The sequence below is a fragment of the Nerophis lumbriciformis genome, linkage group LG26, assembly GCF_033978685.3.
Source record: "Nerophis lumbriciformis linkage group LG26, RoL_Nlum_v2.1, whole genome shotgun sequence".
NCBI classification, from domain to species: Eukaryota; Metazoa; Chordata; class Actinopteri; order Syngnathiformes; family Syngnathidae; genus Nerophis; species Nerophis lumbriciformis.
Window position 1 is genome coordinate 35445772 of NC_084573.2, and position 20086 is coordinate 35465857.

Sequence of the window (20086 nt, forward strand, 5' to 3'; positions counted from 1 at the left end):
TCAATGTCAGTGTCAATGCAGGTCACACACACATTCTTGTATTTCTCACCTTCTTGAGACCTCCGGAAAATGCCTACCTCTTTAGGACCACCCTTTCTAGATATATAAAGATTTGTACTTACAACATTAATAATATATACATACTATGCAAATATGAAAAAGCTTGTTGTGAAAAATTAGTTGGAGTTTCACAAGAAAAAGGTCACAATTTTACAAGAAAAACTAAGAATTTTGGCAGTATTATAATAAACTTACTCAACAAAAGTCAAAATGTTACAAAAAAAAATTAACATTTGCGCAATATTATGATAAAAGTTGGAATTCTACAAGAAAAGCTTAACATTTTGTCAATTTCATTAAAAGAGTCGTAATTTTACTCGACAAAAGTCACAATTTTAAAAGAAAACGTTCAAATTTTGGCAATGTTATAATACTAATATGCATTTCCCTCTGCAAAATTACGACAAAAGTCATCATTTTACTAAAAAAATGTCACTGTTTTACAAGAACAACAAAAAAATTGGCAATATCGTGATAAGTCAGAATTTTATATGACAGATGTCAGCAGTTTGCATTCAAAAGTAATAATTTAACATAAAAAAAGGAATAGTTTTATGAGAAAATATTGCAATATTACAGAAACCTTCTTGAGACCTCCGAAAAATGCTTACCTCTTTAGGACCACCCTTTCTAGAGATATAAAGATGTGTATTTACAACATTAATAATATATACATACTATGCAAATATAAAAAAGCTTGTTGTGAAAAATGAGTTGGAGTTTCACAAGAAAAAGGTCACAATTTTACAAGAAAAACATTACATTTTGGCAGTATTATAATAAACTTACTCAACGCAAGTCAAAATGTTAGAAAAAAATTAACATTTGCGCAATATTATGATAAAAGTTGGAATTTTACTGAATAACAGTCGCGATTTTACAAGAAAAGCTTAACATTTTGGCAATTTTATGAAAAGAGTCGTAACTTTACTCGACAAAAGTCACAATTTTATAAGAAAACGTTTGTTATAATAATATGCATTTCCCTCTGCAAAATTACGACAAAAGTCAATTTTACTAAAAAAATGTCACTGTTTTAAAAGAACAACAAAAAAATAGGCAATATCGTGATAAGTCAGAATTTTATATGACAAATGTCAGCATTTTGCATTCAAAAGTAATAATTTAACATAAAAAAAGGAATAGTTTTATGAGAAAATATTGCAATATTACAGAAACCTTCTTGAGACCTCCATAAAAATGCCTCCCTCTTTAAAATGAGTTGGAGTTTCACAAGAAAAAGGTCACAATTTCACAAGAAAAACTTTTCATTTTGGCAGTATTAAAATAAACTTAATCAACGCAAGTCAAAATGTTACAAAAAAAATGTAACATTTGTGCAATATTATGATAAAAGTTGGAATTTTACTGAATAACAGTCGCGATTTTACAAGAAAAGCTTAACATTTTGGAAATTTTATGAAAACAGTTGTTCTTTAGGACCTCCCTTTCTAGATATATAAAGATGTGTATTTACAACATTAATAATATATACATACTATGCAAATATGAAAAAGCTTGTTGTGAAAAATTAGTTGGAGTTTCACAAGCAAAAGGTCACAATTTCACAAGAAAAACTTATAATTTTGGCAGTGTAATAATAAACTTACTCAACGCAAGTCAAAATGTTACAAAAAAAATTAACATTTGCGCAATATTATTATAAAAGTTGGAATTTTACTGAATAACAGTCGCGATTTTACAAGAAAAGCTTAACATTTTGGCAATTTTATGAAAAGAGTCGTAACTTTACTCGACAAGTCACAATTTTATAAGAAAACGTTAGTTATAATAATATGCATTTCCCTCTGCAAAATTACGACAAAAGTCAATTTTACTAAAAAAATGTCACTGTTTTACAAGAACAACAAAAAAATTGGCAATATCGTGATAAGTCAGAATTTTATATGACAAATGTCAGCATTTTGCATTCAAAAGTAATAATTTAACATAAAAAAGGAATAGTTTTACGAGAAAATATTGCAATATTACCGAAACCTTCTTGAGACCTCCGAAAAAAGCCTACCTCTTTAGGACCACCCTTTGTAGATATATAAAGATTTGTATTTACAACATTAATAATATATACATACTATGCAAATATAAAAAAGCTTGTTGTGAAAAATGAGTTGGAGTTTCACAAGAAAAAGGTCACAATTTTACAAGAAAAACTTAGAATTTTGGAAGTATTATAATAAACTTACTCAACGCAAGTCAAAATGTTACAAAAAAAATTAACATTTGTGCAATATTATGATAAAAGTTGGAATTTTACTGAATAACAGTCGCGATTTTACAAGAAAAGCTTAACATTTTGGAAATTTTATGAAAAGAGTCGTAACTTTACTCGACAAAAGTCACAATTTTATAAGAAAACGTTAGTTATAATATGCATTTCCCTCTGCAAAATTACGACAAAAGTCAATTTTACTAAAAAAATGTCACTGTTTTACAAGAACAACAAAAAAATTGGCAATATCGTGATAAGTCAGAATTTTATATGACAAATGTCATCATTTTGCATTCAAAAGTAATAATTTAACATAAAAAAGGAATAGTTTTACGAGAAAATATTGCAATATTACAGAAACCTTCTTGAGACCTCCGAAAAATGCTTACCTCTTTAGGACCAGCCTTTTTAGGTATATAAAGATGTGTATTTACAACATTAATAATATATACATACTATGCAAATATAAAAAAGCTTGTTGTGAAAAATGAGTTGGCGTTTCACAAGAAAAAGGTCACAATTTCACAAGAAAAACTTTTAATTTTGGCAGTGTAATAATAAACTTACTCAACGCAAGTCAAAATGTTACAAAAAAATTTAACATTTGTGCAATATTATGATAAAAGTAGGAATTTTACTGAATAACAGTCGCGATTTTACAAGAAAAGCTTAACATTTTGGCAATTTTATGAAAAGAAACGTAACTTTACTCGACAAAAGTCACAATTTTATAAGAAAATGTTAGTTATAATAATATGCATTTCCCTCTGCAAAATTACGACAAAAGTCAATTTTACTAAAAAAATGTCACTGTTTTACAAGAACAACAAAAAAATTGGCAATATCGTGATAAGTCAGAATTTTATATGACAAATGTCAGCATTTTGCGTTCAAAAGTAATAGTTTAACATAAAAAAGGAATAGTTTTACGAGAAAATATTGCAATATTACAGAAACCTTCTTGAGACCTCCGAAAAATGTTTACCTCTTTAGGACCACCCTTTCTAGATATATAAAGATTTGTATTTACAACCTTAATAATATATACTGTACATACTATGCAAATATGAAAAAGCTTGTTGTAAAAAATGAGTTGGAGTTTCACAAGAAAAAGGTCACAATTTTACATGAAAAACATTTAATTTTGGCAGTATTATAATAAGTCATAATTTTACTCAACGCAAGTCAAAATGTTTTCAAAATTTTTTTTTACATTTGTGCAATATTATTATAAAAGTTGGAATTTTACTGAATAACAGTCGCGATTTTACAAGAAAAGCTTAACATTTTGGCAATTTTATGAAAACAGTTGTAACTTTACTGGACAAAAGTCACAATTTTATAAGAAAACGTTAGTTATAATAATATGCATTTCCCTCTGCAAAATTACGACAAAAGTCAATTTTACTAAAAAAATGTCACTGTTTTACAAGAACAACAAAAAAATTGGCAATATCGTGATAAGTCAGAATTTTATATGACAAATGTCAGCATTTTGCATTCAAAAGTAATAATTTAACATAAAAAAAGGAATAGTTTTAGGAAAAAATATTGCAATATTACAGAAACCTTCTTGAGACCTCCGAAAAATGCCTCCCTCTTTAGGGCTACCCTTTTTAGATATATAAAGATTTGTATTTACAACATTAATAATATATACATACTATGCAAATATAAAAAAGCTTGTTGTGAAAAATGAGTTGGAGTTTCACAAGAAAAAGGTCACAATTTTACATGAAAAACATTGAATTTTGGCAGTATTATAATAAGTCATAATTTTACTCAACGCAAGTCAAAATGTTCCAAAAACAAATTGACATTTGTGCAATATTATTATAAAAGTTGGAATTTTATTGAAGAACAGTCGCGATTTTACAAGAAAAGCTTAACATTTTGGCAATTTTATGAAAAGAGTCGTAACTTTACTCGACAAAAGTCACAATTTTATAAGAAAATGTTAGTTATAATATGCATTTCCCTCTGCAAAGTTACGACAAAAGTCATAATTTTACTCAAAAAATGTCACTGTTTTACAAGAACAACAAAAAAATTGGCAATATCGTGATAAGTCAGAATTTTATATGACAAATGTCAGCATTTTGCATTCAAAAGTAATAATTTAACATAAAAAAGGAATAGTTTTATGAGAAAATATTGCAATATTACAGAAACCTTCTTGAGACCACCGAAAAATGCCTCCCTCTTTAGGACCACCCTTTCTAGATATATAAAGATTTGTATTTACAACATTAATAATATATACATACTATGCAAATATAAAAAAGCTTGTTGTGAAAAATGAGTTGGAGTTTCACAACAAAAAGGTCACAATTTTACAAGACAAACTTTAAATTTTGGCCGTGTTATAATAAAATTACTCAACGCAAGTCAGAATGTTACATTTTTTTTACATTTGTGCAATATTATGATTAAAAAAGTTGGAATTTTACTGAATAACAGTTGCGATTTTACAAGAAAAGCTTAACATTTTGTCAATTTTATGAAAAGAGTCGTAATTTTACTCGACAAAAGTCACAATTTTATAAGAAAACGTTAGTTATAATAATATGCATTTCCCTCTGCAAAATTACGACAAAAGTCAATAAAAAAGTAATAGTTTTACGAGAAAATATTGCAATATTACAGAAACCTTCTTGAGACCCCTGAAAAATGCTTACCTCTTTAGGACCACCCTTTGTAGATATATAAAGATGTGTATTTACAACATTAATAATAAATACATACTATGCAAATATAAAAAAGCTTGTTGTGAAAAATGAGTTGGAGTTTCACAACAAAAAGGTCACAATTTTACAAGACAAACTTTAAATTTTGGCAGTATTATAATAAACTTACTCAACGCAAGTCAAAATGTTACAAAAAAAAATTAACATTTGCGCAAAATTATGATAAAAGTTGGAATTTTACTGAATAACAGTCGCGATTTTACAAGAAAAGCTTAATATTTTGGCAATTTTATGAAAAGAGTCGTAACTTTACTCGACAAAAGTCACAATTTTATAAGAAACCGTTAGTTATAATAATATGCATTTCCCTCTGCAAAATTACGACAAAAGTCAATTTTACTAAAAAAGTGTCACTGTTTTACAAGAACAACAAAAAAATAGGCAATATCGTGATAAGTCAGAATTTTATATGACAAATGTCAGCATTTTGCATTCAAAAGTAATAATTTAACATGAAAAAGGAATAGTTTTACGAGAAAATATTGCAATATTACAGAAACCTTCTTGAGACCTCCGAAAAATGCCTACCTCTTTAGGACCACCCTTTCTAGATATATAAAGATTTGTATTTACAACATTAATAATATATACATACTATGCAAATATGAAAAAGCTTGTTGTGAAAAATGAGTTGGAGTTTCACAAGAAAAAGGTCACAATTTTACATGAAAAACATTGAATTTTGGCAGTATTATAATAAGTCATAATTTTACTCAACGCAAGTCAAAATGTTCCAAAAAAAAATTAACATTTGTGCAATATTATGATAAAAGTTGTTATTTTACTGAACAGTCGCGATTTTACAAGAAAAGCTTAACATTTTGGCAATTTTATGAAAAGAGTCGTAACTTTACTTGACAAAAGTCACAATTTTATAATAAAATGTAAAAATTTTGGTAATGTTATAATAATATGCATTTCCCTCTGCAAAATTACGACAAAAGTCATAATTTTACTAAAAAAATGTCACTGTTTTACAAGAACAACAAAAAAATTGGCAATATCGTGATAAGTCAGAATTTTATATGACAAATGTCAGCATTTTGCATTCAAAAGTAATAATTTAACATAAAAAAGGAATAGTTTTACGAGAAAATATTGCAATATTACAGAAACCTTCTTGAGACCTCCGAAAAATGCCGACCTCTTTAGGACCACCCTTTTTAGATATATAAAGATTTGTATTTACAACATTAGTAATATATACATACTATGCAAATATAAAAAAACTTGTTGTGAAAAATGAGTTGGAGTTTCACAAGAAAAATGTCACAATTTCACAAGAAAAACTTTTAATTTTGGCAGTATTATAATAAACTTACTCAACGCAAGTCAAAATGTTACAAAAAAAATTAACATTTGTGCAACATTATGATAAAAGTTGGAATTTTACTGAATAACAGTCGCGATTTTACAAAAAAAGCTTAACATTTTGGCAGTTTTATGAAAACAGTTGTAACTTTACTCGACAAAAGTCACAATTTTATAAGAAAACGTAAGTTATAATAATATGCATTTCCCTCTGCAAAATTACGACAAAAGTCAATTTTACTAAAAAAGTCACTGTTTTACAAGAATAACAAAAAAAATTGGCAATATCGTGATAAACCAGAATTTTATATGACAAATGTCAGCATTTTGCATTCAAAAGTAATAATTTAACATAAAAAAGGAATAGTTTTACGAGAAAATATTGCAATATTACCGAAACCTTCTTGAGACCTCCGAAAAATGCCTCCCTCTTTAGGACCACCCTTTGTAGATATATAAAGATTTGTATTTACAACATTAATAATATATACATACTATGCAAATATGAAAAAGCTTGTTGTGAAAAATGAGTTGGAGTTTCACAAGAAAAAGGTCACAATTTCGCAAGAAAAACTTTGAATTTTGGCAGTATTATAATAAACTTACTCAACGCAAGTCAGAATGTTACAACATTTCTTTACATTTGTGCAATATTATGATTAAAAAAGTTGGAATTTTACTGAATAACAGTTGCGATTTTACAAGAAAAGCTTAACATTTGGTCAATTTTATGAAAAGAGTCGTAATTTTACTCGACAAAAGTCACAATTTTATAAAAACGTTAGTTATAATAATATGCATTTCCCTCTGCAAAATTACGACAAAAGTCAATTTTACTAAAAAAAATTCACTGTTTTACAAGAACAACAAAAATATTGGCAATATCGTGATAAGTCAGAATTGTATAAGACAAATGTCAGCATTTTGCATTCAAAAGTAATAATTTAACATAAAAAAGGAATAGTTTTACGAGAAAATATTGCAATATTACAGAAACCTTCTTGAGACCTCCGAAAAATACCTCCTTCTTTAGGACCACCCTTTCTAGATATATAAAGATGTGTATTTACAACATTAATAATATATACATACTATGCAAATATAAAAAAGCTTGTTGTGAAAAATGAGTTGGAGTTTCACAAGCAAAAGGTCACAATTTCACAAGAAAAACTTATAATTTTGGCAGTGTAATAATAAACTTACTCAACGCAAGTCAAAATGTTAAAAAAAAAAAATTAACATTTGCGCAATATTATGATAAAAGTTGGAATTCTACAAGAAAAGCTTAACATTTTGTCAATTTCATTAAAAGAGTCGCAATTTTACTCAACAAAAGTCACAATTTTAAAAGAAAACGTTCAAATTTTGGCAATGTTATAATACTAATATGCATTTCCCTCTGCAAAATTACAACCAAAGTCATCATTTTACTAAAAAAATGTCACTGTTTTACAAGAACAACAAAAAAATTGGCAATATCGTGATAAGTCAGAATTTTATATGACAAATGTCAGCATTTTGCATTCAAAAGTAATAATTTAACATAAAAAAGGAATAGTTTTATGAGAAAATATTGCAATATTACAGAAACCTTCTTGAGACCTCCGAAAAATGCCTATCTTTTTTAGGACCACCCTTTCTAGGTATATAAAGATGTGTATTTACAACATTAATAATATATACATACTATGCAAATATGAAAAAGCTTGTTGTGAAAAATGAGTTGGAGTTTCACAAGAAAAAGGTCACCATTTCACAAGAAAAACTTTTAATTTTGGATGTATTAAAATAAACTTACTCAACGCAAGTCAAAATGTTACAAAAAAAAATTAACATTTGTGCAATATTATGATAAAAGTTGGAATTTTACTGAATAACAGTGGGAAGCGCTACAGGTGCATTAAAACCAAAACAAACAGGCTAAAGAACAGCTTCTTCCCCAGGGCCATAACCATCCTAAACGGACTGCCCCATTGTCCCTCATAACTGCCTTCTCTTCGGTGCAATAACCCATCCCACCAACCACCCTGTTTTTGTTTAGTTTTTTTCATGTATATATTCATTTCACACCATATTCATTGCACTTCTACATTTTTCATTTTTTATATTTCTATATATTTGCACATTGTTTTTCTAGCATGCACACATCGCACTGTATGGAATGGCCTCAATCTCGTTACCTTGCGTAATGACAATAAAGCTGATTCTGATTCTGATTTTACAAGAAAAGCTTAACATTTTGGCAATTTTATGAAAAGAGTCGTAACTTTACTCGACAAAAGTCACAATTTTATAAGAAAATGTTAGTTATAATAATATGCATTTCCCTCTGCAAAATTACGACAAAAGTCATAATTTTACTAAAAAAATGTCACTGTTTTACAAGAACAACAAAAAAATTGGCAATATCGTGATAAGTCAGAATTTTATATGACAAATGTCAGCATTTTGCATTCAAAAGTAATAATTTAACATAAAAAAGGAATAGTTTTACGAGAAAATATTGCAATATTACAGAAACCTTCTTGAGACCTCCGAAAAATGCCTCCCTCTTTAGGGCTACCCTTTCTAGATATATAAAGATGTGTATTCACAACATTAATAATATATACATACTATGCAAATATGAAAAAGCTTGTTGTCAAAAATGAGTTGGAGTTTCACAAGAAAAAGGTCACAATTTCACAAGAAAAACTTCAGTGTTTTTTTTTTTTTTAATCTAATTGTATACATTTAAAGCTAAAAATCAGATTGATACTTATTTCAACTGTTCCCATGTTAGCATGCTAACTTTGTCATGCTAAGTTGGGCATGCTAACGTTTTGTGTTAGCATTTGAGCTCATTTTCTACTTTTTAACCTGAAAATCATGGATTTCGATACCTATCACACATTTGTAAGTATGCTTGCTGTTAGCATGCTAATGTTTTATGCTAGCAATTCAGTGCTTTGTTTTTTTTTTTAAATCTAATTGTATACATTTAAAGCTAAAAATCAGATTGATTCTTATTTCAACTGTTCCCATGCTAACTTTAGCAATGTAAAGTTTTATGCTAGCATTTTAGCTAATTTTTTTCTAATTTTTTACGTTTAAACTTAAAAATCATGGATTTCGATGCTGATTAGAGTTATGTAAGTATGCTTCATGATCTCATGTTCGCATGCCAACTTTGGCATGCTAACGTTTTATGTTAGCATTTGAGCTAACTGTGTACCTTTTTAAACTAAAAATCATGGATTATGATACCTATCACGATTTTGTAAGTATGCTTGCTGTTTCCGTGTTAGCATGCTAACGTTTTATGCTAGCAAAATATTTTATTTTTCCTGAAAATATTTGCAAAGCCCAAAGTGTAAGGGCATTCTTTAATGGAAGTGTTTTCTGTTGAACAGTAGTCAAGTCCGTAGAAAAAGTCCCAGCCTACCTTGACCAGATCCTCCAGCTCAGAGGAGTTGACGCAGGCGTGCACGGCCAGGAACTCCATCTTCTCCACCAGGATGGCCAGTTTCTGCGAGCTCTCGTAAGGCTGCTCCAGCGTCCGAAACACCGTGGCGCCGACGATGAGGTACAGCACCACCAGGAAGAAGATGGCCGACACGGTTTTCCACCTCATGACGGTGGTGCGGGCGTCACACTCGTCCTCCGGGCACGTGAGCACCACCGGCTTGGCCGAGAAGGACAGACGGGGCTTGGAATTGTGGGCAGCAGATTTGGGGTCAAGGAGGTCAGGTGCTGCCACTGTGGGGACGGAACTGATTAATAATTTGGATCAATTTACCATCCATTAGTGGACACTCTGCCACACCAGATGGTGCTTTTTTTTATTTACATAGTTCATACAGAGCAGTGATTATTAGCTCCTAGTGTTTAGCATGAAAACGTTCTCATAAGTCATGTGTATACTGCAAAATGTACTTTTTAACGAGTCTATTTATGAGAACCAAACGTGAGAAAAATCTACGATCTCTTAAAAAAAAAAAAAAAAAAAAAAGTAGGCTTCGCTACACATCTTAAAATAAAATGTTGCCATGTATTCATCAGAGCTGTAAGTTTGATCATGTAGCTAACCTGGCATGATTAAAATGTGACTGTTATGTTAGCATGTAGCTCACATAGCTATGCTAGCGTTGTTAGCACAATAAGTACACAATGGCGCTTCTTGCTAACACACACTCGTGGTCAAACACAGCTCATTAGCATTAACGCTATAACGGTCTCCAAGGTGCGGCCCGCAGCTAATATTTTAACAGCCCACGGCACATTCGAAAAATATTATAATGGGATGAAAAAAAAAAAGAGTGAAATTAAATTATTTATTTGTTGATTAATTATGTATTTATTTAAAATAATAATGATGGATCTAATGAAGGCTCCAATGACTTCACATCCAGTATTCCACTTTAAAATATTTTTTTGGGGGGGAGATATTGCAATTTTTGTGTTTTTACCATAAAAAAACAAGTTAAGTTGAATAAAAATGTGCTAGCAAAATGCGTGTTGAAAAATGCAGTGTAAAAAAAAATGGTGTAAAAAAAGTTCAGTGTAAATACAATTCAGTGTGATAAAAATTCAGTGTAAATAAAAATTCTGTGTAAAAAAAGTTTAGTGTAATAAAAATTCAGTGTAAAAAAAAGTTCAGTATAAAAAAAGTTCATTGTAATAAAAATTCAGTGTAAAAAAAAATTCAGTGTAAAAAAAGTTTAGTATAATAAAAATTCAGTGTAAAAAAAGTTTAGCGTGAAAAAAAGTTCAGTATAAAAAAAGTTCGGTGTAATAAAAATTCAGTGTAAAAAAAAATTCTGTGCAAAAAAAGTTTAGTGTAATAAAAATTCAGTGTAAAAAAAGTTCAGTGTAAAAAAAAGTTCAGTATAAAAAAAGTTCGGTGTAATAAAAATTCAGTGTAAAAAAAAATTCAGTGTAAAAAAAGGTTAAGTGTAAAAAAATCAGTGTATAAATATAAATTTAAGTTTTTTTACGACAAAAAGGAAAGTGCATAAAACAAACAAAAAAACATTCAAAAAAAATCATTAAAACTTATAATTGACGAATAGATCTGAAGTAAATCTACAGAAAAAGTAAAATCATTTATGATTTATTTTAACACTTTTATGAGCGGGGACCTTTGGGATCCCTGACAATTTTAGTGGGATTAGTTGTTTTTTTTAAACTATCTTTGCTCAAAAACTAATAACGAATCATGAATGTTGTTATGAATGATTGACCTATTTAAGGCTCCTATTACTTCTTCACAATTATTGCACTTTAAAAATGTTTAGGGTGAAAATATTGCATATTTTGAGTTTTTTTCCATTAAAAACAGGGTTTTCGTGAACAAAAACGGCTTAATGTATTTATTTAAAATTAAAATGATGGATCTAATGAAGGCTCCAATGACTTCACATCAAATATTCCACTTAAAAATATTTTTTGGGGGAAAATATTGCATTTTTTTGTGTTTTTACCATAAAAAACGAAGTTAAGTCGAATAAAAATGTGTAAGCAAAATGCATGTGTTGAAAAATTCAGTGCTTAAAAATTCAGTGTAAAAAATCAGTGTATAAATATTAATTTAAGATTTTTTACGACAAAAAGGAAAGTGCATAAAACAAACAAAAAAACATTTTAAAAAAATCATAAAAACTTCTAATTGACAAATAGATCTGAAGTAAATCTACAGAAAAAGTAAAATAATTTGTGACTTATTTCAACACTTGTATCCCTGACAATTTTAGTGGGATTTTTTTTTTTTTATAACTATCTTTGCTCAAAAACTACTAATGAATCATGAATGTTGTTATGAATGATTGACCTATTTAAGGCTCCTATTACTTATTCACAATTACTATACTTTAAAAATGTTTTGGGTGAAAATATAGCATATTTTGAGTTTTTTCCATTAAAAACAGGGTTTTCTTGAACAAAAATGGCATAAAGCGTAAAAAAAAAATAGCAATAATAAAAAAATTTTAATTATGTATTTATTTAAAATTTGAATGATGGATCTAATGAAGGCTCCAATGACTTCACATCAAATATTCCACTTAAAAATATTTTGGGGGGGAAAATATTGCATTTTTTTGTGTTTTTACCATAAAAAAATAAGTTAAGTTGAATAATAATATTTAAGCAAAATGCATGTGTTGAAAAATTCAGTGCAAAAAAATCAGTGTATAAATATTAATTTAAGTTTTTTTTACGACAAAAAGGAAAGTGCATAAAACAAACAAAAAAACATTTTAAAATATCATAAAAACTTCTAATTGACGAATAGATCTGAAGTAAATCTAGAGATCAGTAAAAAAAAAAAAAAGCAAAATAATTTATGAGTTATTTTAACACTTTTATGAGTGGGGCCCTTTGGGATCCCTGACAATTTTAGTGGGATTTCTTTTTTTTTTTTTTTTTACTATCTTTGCTCAAAAACTAATAACGAATAATGACTGTTTTTATGAAGTATTGACCTATTTAAGGCTCCTATTACTTATTCCCAATTATTGCACTTTAAAAAAAAAATTCTTGAACAAACACGGCATAAAACGTAAAAAAAAATAATAATAAAACTTTTTTATTGACAGATAGATCTGAATTGATCTAGAAATTGTAAAAACATACATACATTTATATATATATATATATATATATATATATATATATATATATTAGGGCTGCAACTAACAACTAATTTGATAATCGAGTAATCTATCGATTACTACGTTGATTAATCGATTAATAATCGGATAAAAGAGACAAACTACATTTCTATCCTTTACAGTATTTTATTGGAAAAAAAAACAGCATACTGGCACCATACTTATTTTGATTATTGTTTCTCAGCTGTTTGTAAATGTTGCAGTTTATAAATAAAGGTTTATTAATAAAAATAAAATAAAGTAGCCTCTGCGCATGCGGATAGCATAGATCCAACGAATCAATGACTAAATTAATCGCCAACTATTTTTATAATCGATTTTAATCGATTAGTTGTTGCAGCCCTAATATATATATATATATATATATATATATATATATATATGTGACTTATTTTTTACAGTTTTATGACTGAGACCCTTCTAAACTTGAGGGGAGCCCTAAAGGGAGCTACCAAAATGCCACATGATTTACATTTTTTTTAGTGTGCGGCCCTCAGTGGAAAACCTCTGCTAGACACACAAAACTCTACTTATAATAATTCATATGCATGCTTTTCATTGCCATATTTACAGCAAACTTCCCACTGCCTACAATGCTGCTGATAAGCAAAAAGATGCCCTTTCAGCGTGTAATAGCAAATGCAAGGTTGCATAACCCCATTCATATTTCATATGATTGTGGCGTATTAATACACAATGGAGCAGGTTACACATGCTTTTGCTGGGATATAACCTCAACACTGCTTTGCACTATTGCTTGTTGCTACTAGACAGCAGAGTACAAACCATTGGATTGAATGCAAGCTTAATAAATATTAAAATATTGATCAAATTAATGAAACAAAGCTTGCAACTCTCGCTGCAATTACATAATTTTGTTAAAAATATGTTTCCCTTTTTTTTTTTACATAATGTATTTAATAAGTATTGTATTTGTATGCCTTCTCAATTGCTTTATAAATGTTTATACTAAGTTTTTAAAGCTGAAATTGGGTTGGAGTTTGTGAATATAATCTCAAAAAAGAGAAGAAAAATGAAATGTATAAATGAGATTATATTGTAACAATATTGTTATACATTTTTATCAAACAAAAATTATTTTAAAAAATTCAAAAAATGTAACAAAAATCATTAAGAATCAAATGAATATTAATGGGAAAAAGTCACCATAATTATATTAAGCAGTATGCATGTGTATATGAAAAATTAAAATGCATGGACGATCTTACAAAAAAAGTGAAATATTACCAGTTGCCAGTGTTTACTGGGATATAACCTAAACACCACTTTGCACTATAGCTTGTTGCTATTAAAGTGCAAACCATTGGATTGAATGGAAGCTTTTTGAATATTAAAATGTTGATCCATCTAAAAAAACAAAGTTTGCTGCAATTACATAACTTTGTTAAAAATATGTTTTCCCTTTTTTTTTTTTAAATAAGTATTGTGTTTGTATCTATTCTCAATTACTTTATAAATCTTTTTTAAGCTGGGATTGGGTTGGAGTTTGTAAAAATAATTAAAAAGAAAAAAAAGAAAAAAAGAAAAATGGTATGTATAAATGAGATTACCGTATTTTCCGCACTATTAGCCGCACCTAAAAACCACAAATTTAGTCAAAAGCTGACAGTGCGGCTTATAACCCGGTGCGCTTTATATATGGATTAATATTAAGATTCATTTTCATAAAGTTTTGGTCTCGCAACTACGGTAAACAGCCGCCATCTTTTTACCCCGTAGAAGAGGAAGTGCTTCTTCTTCTACTGTAAGCAACCACCCGCCCCCGTAGAAGAAGAAGAAGCGCGCGGATATTACGTTTCATTTCCTTTGTGTGTTTACATCTGTAAAGACCACAAAATGGCTCCTACTAAGCGACAGGTTTCCGGTTCATGAAAAGACGCAATCTCTCCATCCGCACACGGACTACTATTTCACAGCAACTGCCTAAAGACTTTCAAGAAAAGCTGGCTACTTTCCGTGCATATTGTAAAAACAAGATAGCTGAAAAAAAGATCCGGCCAGAGAACATTATCAACATGGACGAGGTTCCACTGACTTTTGATATTCCTGTGAACCGCACTGTGGATACAACGGGAGCACGTACGGTGAATATTCGCACCACAGGGAATGAGAAGTCATCCTTCACTGTGGTTCTAGCTTGCCATGCTAATGGCCAGAAACTTCCACCCATGGTGATATTCAAAAGGAAGACCTTGCCAAAAGAGACCTTTCCAGCCGGCGTCATCATAAAAGCTAACTCGAAGGGATGGATGGATGAAGAAAAGATGAGCGAGTGGTTAAGGTAAGTTTACGCGAAGAGGCCGGGTGGCTTTTTTCACGCAGCTCCGTCCATGTTGATATACGACTCCATGCGCGCCCACATCACACTGGTTTTTAATATATTATTAAAGTTTGACTGACCTATCTGACTGTTTTTTTGACATTCCTTTAGCGCAGTTAGATGCGGCTTATAACACGGGGCGGCTTATAGGTGGACAAAGTTTTGAAATATGCCGTTCATTGAAGGCGCGGCTTATAACCCAGGGCGGCTTATGGTGCGGAAAATACGGTACATTGTAATAATATTGTTAAATAAATTTTTATGAAACAAAAATATTTGTTAAAATTGCAAAAATGTAACAAAAATCATTAAAAATAAAATGTCAATTAGAATCAAATTAATATTAATGGGAAAAAGTCACCAGCATTACATTAAGCAGTATGCATGTGTATTTGAAAAATTAAAATGCACTAAATATTACCAGTTGCCAGTGTTTAGGTTACTGCTTTGCACTATAGCTTGTTGCTATTAGGCGTCAGAGTGCAAACCATTGGATGGAATGGAAGCTTATTAAACATTAAAATATTGATCAAATTAAAGAAACAAAGCTTGCTGCAATTACATAACTTTGTTAAAAATATGTTTTCCCTTTTTTTTAAAAAATAAATATCGTATTTGTATCTATTCTCAATTGCTTTATAAATGTTTTTTAAGCTGGGATTGGGTTAGAGTTTGTAAAAATAATTTAAAAAAAGAAGAAAAATGATATGGATGAATGAGATTATATTGTAATAATATTGTTTAATACACTTTTCTCAAACTAAAATATTTAAAAAAACAAAAACAAAAATGTAACAAAAATCATTAAAAAATAAAATGCGAATTAGAATCAAATTAATATTAGATCGGTAGGTTGTGAGTTCAAACCCCGGCCGAGTCATACCAAAGACTATAAAAATGGGACCCATTACCTCCCTGCTTGGCACTCAGCATCAAGGGTTGGAATTGGGGGTTAAATCACCAAAAATGATTCCCGGGCGTGGCCAACGCTGCTGCTCACTGCTCCCCTCACCTCCCAGGGGGTGATAAAGGGTGATGGGTCAAATGCAGAGAATAATTTCGCCACACCTCGTGTGTGTGTGACAATCATTGGTACTTAACTTTAACTTTTTAATGGGGAAAAAGTCACCAGCATTACATTAAGCAGTATGCATGTGTATATGAAAAATTTAAAAATACACTAAATATTACCAGTTACCAGTGTTTAGGTTACTGCTTTGCACTATAGCTTGTTGCTATTAGACGTCAGAGTGCAAACCATTGGATGGAATGGAAGCTTATTAGACATTAAAATATTGATCAAATTAAAGAAACAAAGCTTGCTGCAATTACATAACTTTGTTAAAAATGTTTCCCCTTTTTTTTTTTAATAATTGTTGTATTTGTATCTATTCTCAGTTGCTTTATACATGTTTTTTAAACTGGGATTAGGTTAGAGTTTGTAAAAATAATTTTTAAAAAAGAAGAAAAATGATACGTATAAATGAGATTATATTGTAATAATATTTTAATATATTTTTCTCGAACAAAAATATTTAAAAAAATGCCAAAAATGTAACAAAAATCATTAAAAATAAAATGCGAATTAGAATAAAATTAATATTAATGGGAAAAGTCACCAGAATTATATTAAGCAGTATGCATGTGTATATGAAAAATTAAAATACACTAAATATTACCAGTTACCAGTGTTTAGGTTACTGCTTTGCACTATAGCTTGTTGCTATTAGACGTCAGAGTGCAAACCATTGGATGGAATGGAAGCTTATTAAACATTAAAATATTGATCAAATTAAAGAAACAAAGCTTGCTGCAATTACATAACTTTGTTAAAAATGTTTCCCCTTTTTTTTTTTTTTTTTTTTTTTTTTAAATTGTTGTATTTGTATCTATTCTCAGTTGCTTTATACATGTTTTTTAAACTGGGATTAGGTTAGAGTTTGTAAAAATAATTTTTAAAAAAGAGAAGAAAAATAATACGTATAAATGAGATTATATTGTAATAATAGTTTAATATATTTTTCTCGAACAAAAATATTTAAAAAAAATACCAAAAATGTAACAAAAATCATTAAAAATAAAATGCGAACTAGAATAAACTTAATATTAATGGGAAAAGTCACCAGAATTATATTAAGCAGTATGCATGTGTATATGAAAATTTTAAAAATACACTAAATATTACCAGTTACCAGTGTTTAGGATACTGCTTTGCACTATAGCTTGTTGCTATTAGACGTCAGAGTGCAAACCATTGGATGGAATGGAAGCTTATTAAACATTAGAATATTGATCAAATTAAAGAAACAAAGCTTGCTGCAATTACATAACTTTGTTAAAAATGTTTCCCCTTTTTTTTAAATTTTTTTTTTTTAAATGTTGTACTTGTATCTATTCTCAGTTGCTTTATACATGTTTTTTAAACTTGGATTAGGTTAGAGTTTGTAAAAAATAATTTTAAAAAAAGAGAAGAAAAATGATATGTATAAATGAGATTATATTGTAATAATAGTTTAATATTTTTTCTCAAACAAAAATATTTAAAAAAATACCAAAAATGTAACAATAATCATTAAAAATAAAATGCGAATTAGAATAAAATTAATATTAATGGGAAAAGTCACCAGAATTATATTAAGCAGTATGCATGTGTATATGAAAAATTAAAATACACTAAATATTACCAGTTACCAGTGTTTAGGTTACTGCTTTGCACTATAGCTTGTTGCTATTAGACGTCAGAGTGCAAACCATTGGATGGAATGGAAGCTTATTAAACATTCAAATATTGTTCAAATTAAAGAAACAAAGCTTGCTGCAATTACATAACTTTGTTAAAAATGTTTCCCCTTTTTTTTTTTTTTTTTTTTTTTTTAAATAATTGTTGTATTTGTATCTATTCTCAGTTGCTTTATACATGTTTTTTAAACTGGGATTAGGTTAGAGTTTGTAAAAATATTTTTTTTAAAAGAGAAGGAAAAATGATACGTATAAATGAGATTATATTGTAATAATAGTTTAATATATTTTTCTCAAACAAAAATATTTAAAAAATACCAAAAATGTAACAATAATCATTAAAAATAAAATGCGAATTAGAATAAAATTAATATTAATGGGAAAAGTCACCAGAATTATATTAAGCAGTATGCATGTGTATATGAAAAATTAAAATACACTAAATATTACCAGTTACCAGTGTTTAGGTTACTGCTTTGCACTATAGCTTGTTGCTATTAGACGTCAGAGTGCAAACCATTGGATGGAATGGAAGCTTATTAAACATTCAAATATTGTTCAAATTAAAGAAACAAAGCTTGCTGCAATTACATAACTTTGTTAAAAATGTTTTCCCTTTTTTTATTTTTATTTTATTTTTTAAATAATTGTTGTATTTCTATCTATTCTCAGTTGCTTTATACATGTTTTTTAAACTGGGATTAGGTTAGTTTGTAAAAAATAATTTTTAAAAAAGAGAAGGAAAAATGATACGTATAAATGAGATTATATTGTAATAATAGTTTAATATATTTTTCTCAAACAAAAATATTTAAAAAAATACCAAAAATGTAACAATAATCATTAAAAATAAAACGCGAATTAGAATAAAATGAATATTAATGGGAAAAGTCACCAGAATTATATTAAGCAGTATGCATGTGTATATGAAACATTTATATGCATGTACAATCTTACAAAAATATATATATTTCCAGTTGCCATAACCTAAACACTGCTTTGCCCTATAGCTTGTTGCTATTAGAGTGCAAACCATTGGACTGAATGGCAACTTATTAAACATCAAAATACTGCTCTAATTGCTTGCAATTACATAACCACTTTATGTGTTAAAAAAATATATGTTCCCTTTTTTTAAATATTGTATTTCACAAGTATTGTATTTGTGTCTCTTTTCAGTTGCTTTATGAATGCAAATCCCATGTTTTGTCCAACTGGGATTGGAGTTGTAAACACAATCTAAAAAAATAGTGACATAATGCATATTAAAATACAAATTAAATTATATTATAAATAACAAATGTAAACATTTTCATTAAATAAAAATATATTTAAAAAAAATCTAATATATAAATAAAATTCACCATGAATATTTTTGACTAGTTTGAAATATTAAAATTCATGCAAGATCTTACAAAAATATATATATTTCCAGTGAGCATCCCTGGCAAACATGCAGAAAGGATTCCACGTTGGTGGGCACTTACTTGTCTACCATCTCTTCAGTCTGGTGTCTCCTCCTCGACAGATCCTGTCCAACAAAAGTGTGTCCTCTCCCTTCCCTTGCAGGAGTTGCTGATGATTTTCACCTCCTTCCGATGGACGTGGGCGCGCTCCGCGTGGCTCCAGCGTGTCTTCTCCAGCCGTGGGGAGGAAAATCCCGCCAGGACATGGCGTTCCACACCTGCCAGACACGCCGCGGTGGTGCGCGAAGGCGGCAAATGTCATCCGTGAAAATCCGCGCAGGTGTTGTGGGGATGCATCGTGGATCTAAATAGTGGGCGGGAGGGGAGGGGAGGAGGGGTGTGGGGGGGTGGCCACTTGCAGAGCGGCGAGATGCTGAACGTGCGCACTTCGCTTGCAGGAGGAAAGGGAGAGAGAGAGGAGCAACTTCTTCTCTAAAGATTCAAGGAAATATTCTGCTAGCAAAAAAACGTAAGTTGGTACACAATCTAGTGAGATCCAACACAAGAACTCTATCAAAAACTACGTTTGCCCCACTTAAAAA

The 20086-nt window shown here is 29.4% G+C and overlaps 1 protein-coding gene across 1 annotated transcript in view; it reads right to left on the bottom strand.

Annotated features, from left to right (window-relative positions):
- The window catches only part of kcnk2b (potassium channel, subfamily K, member 2b), a 74485-nt gene extending 54658 nt beyond the window's left edge, over positions 1-19827 (bottom strand). The window contains exons 1-2 of the mRNA XM_061986979.2: positions 19566-19827; positions 9773-10086 (exon numbers count right to left, since the gene is read on the bottom strand). Coding sequence (XP_061842963.1) covers positions 9773-10086; position 19566 — 315 coding nt within the window. The 5' untranslated portion in view covers positions 19567-19827. The remainder of the gene's footprint in view (positions 1-9772; positions 10087-19565) is intronic.
- Positions 19828-20086: the final 259 nt, after the last annotated feature.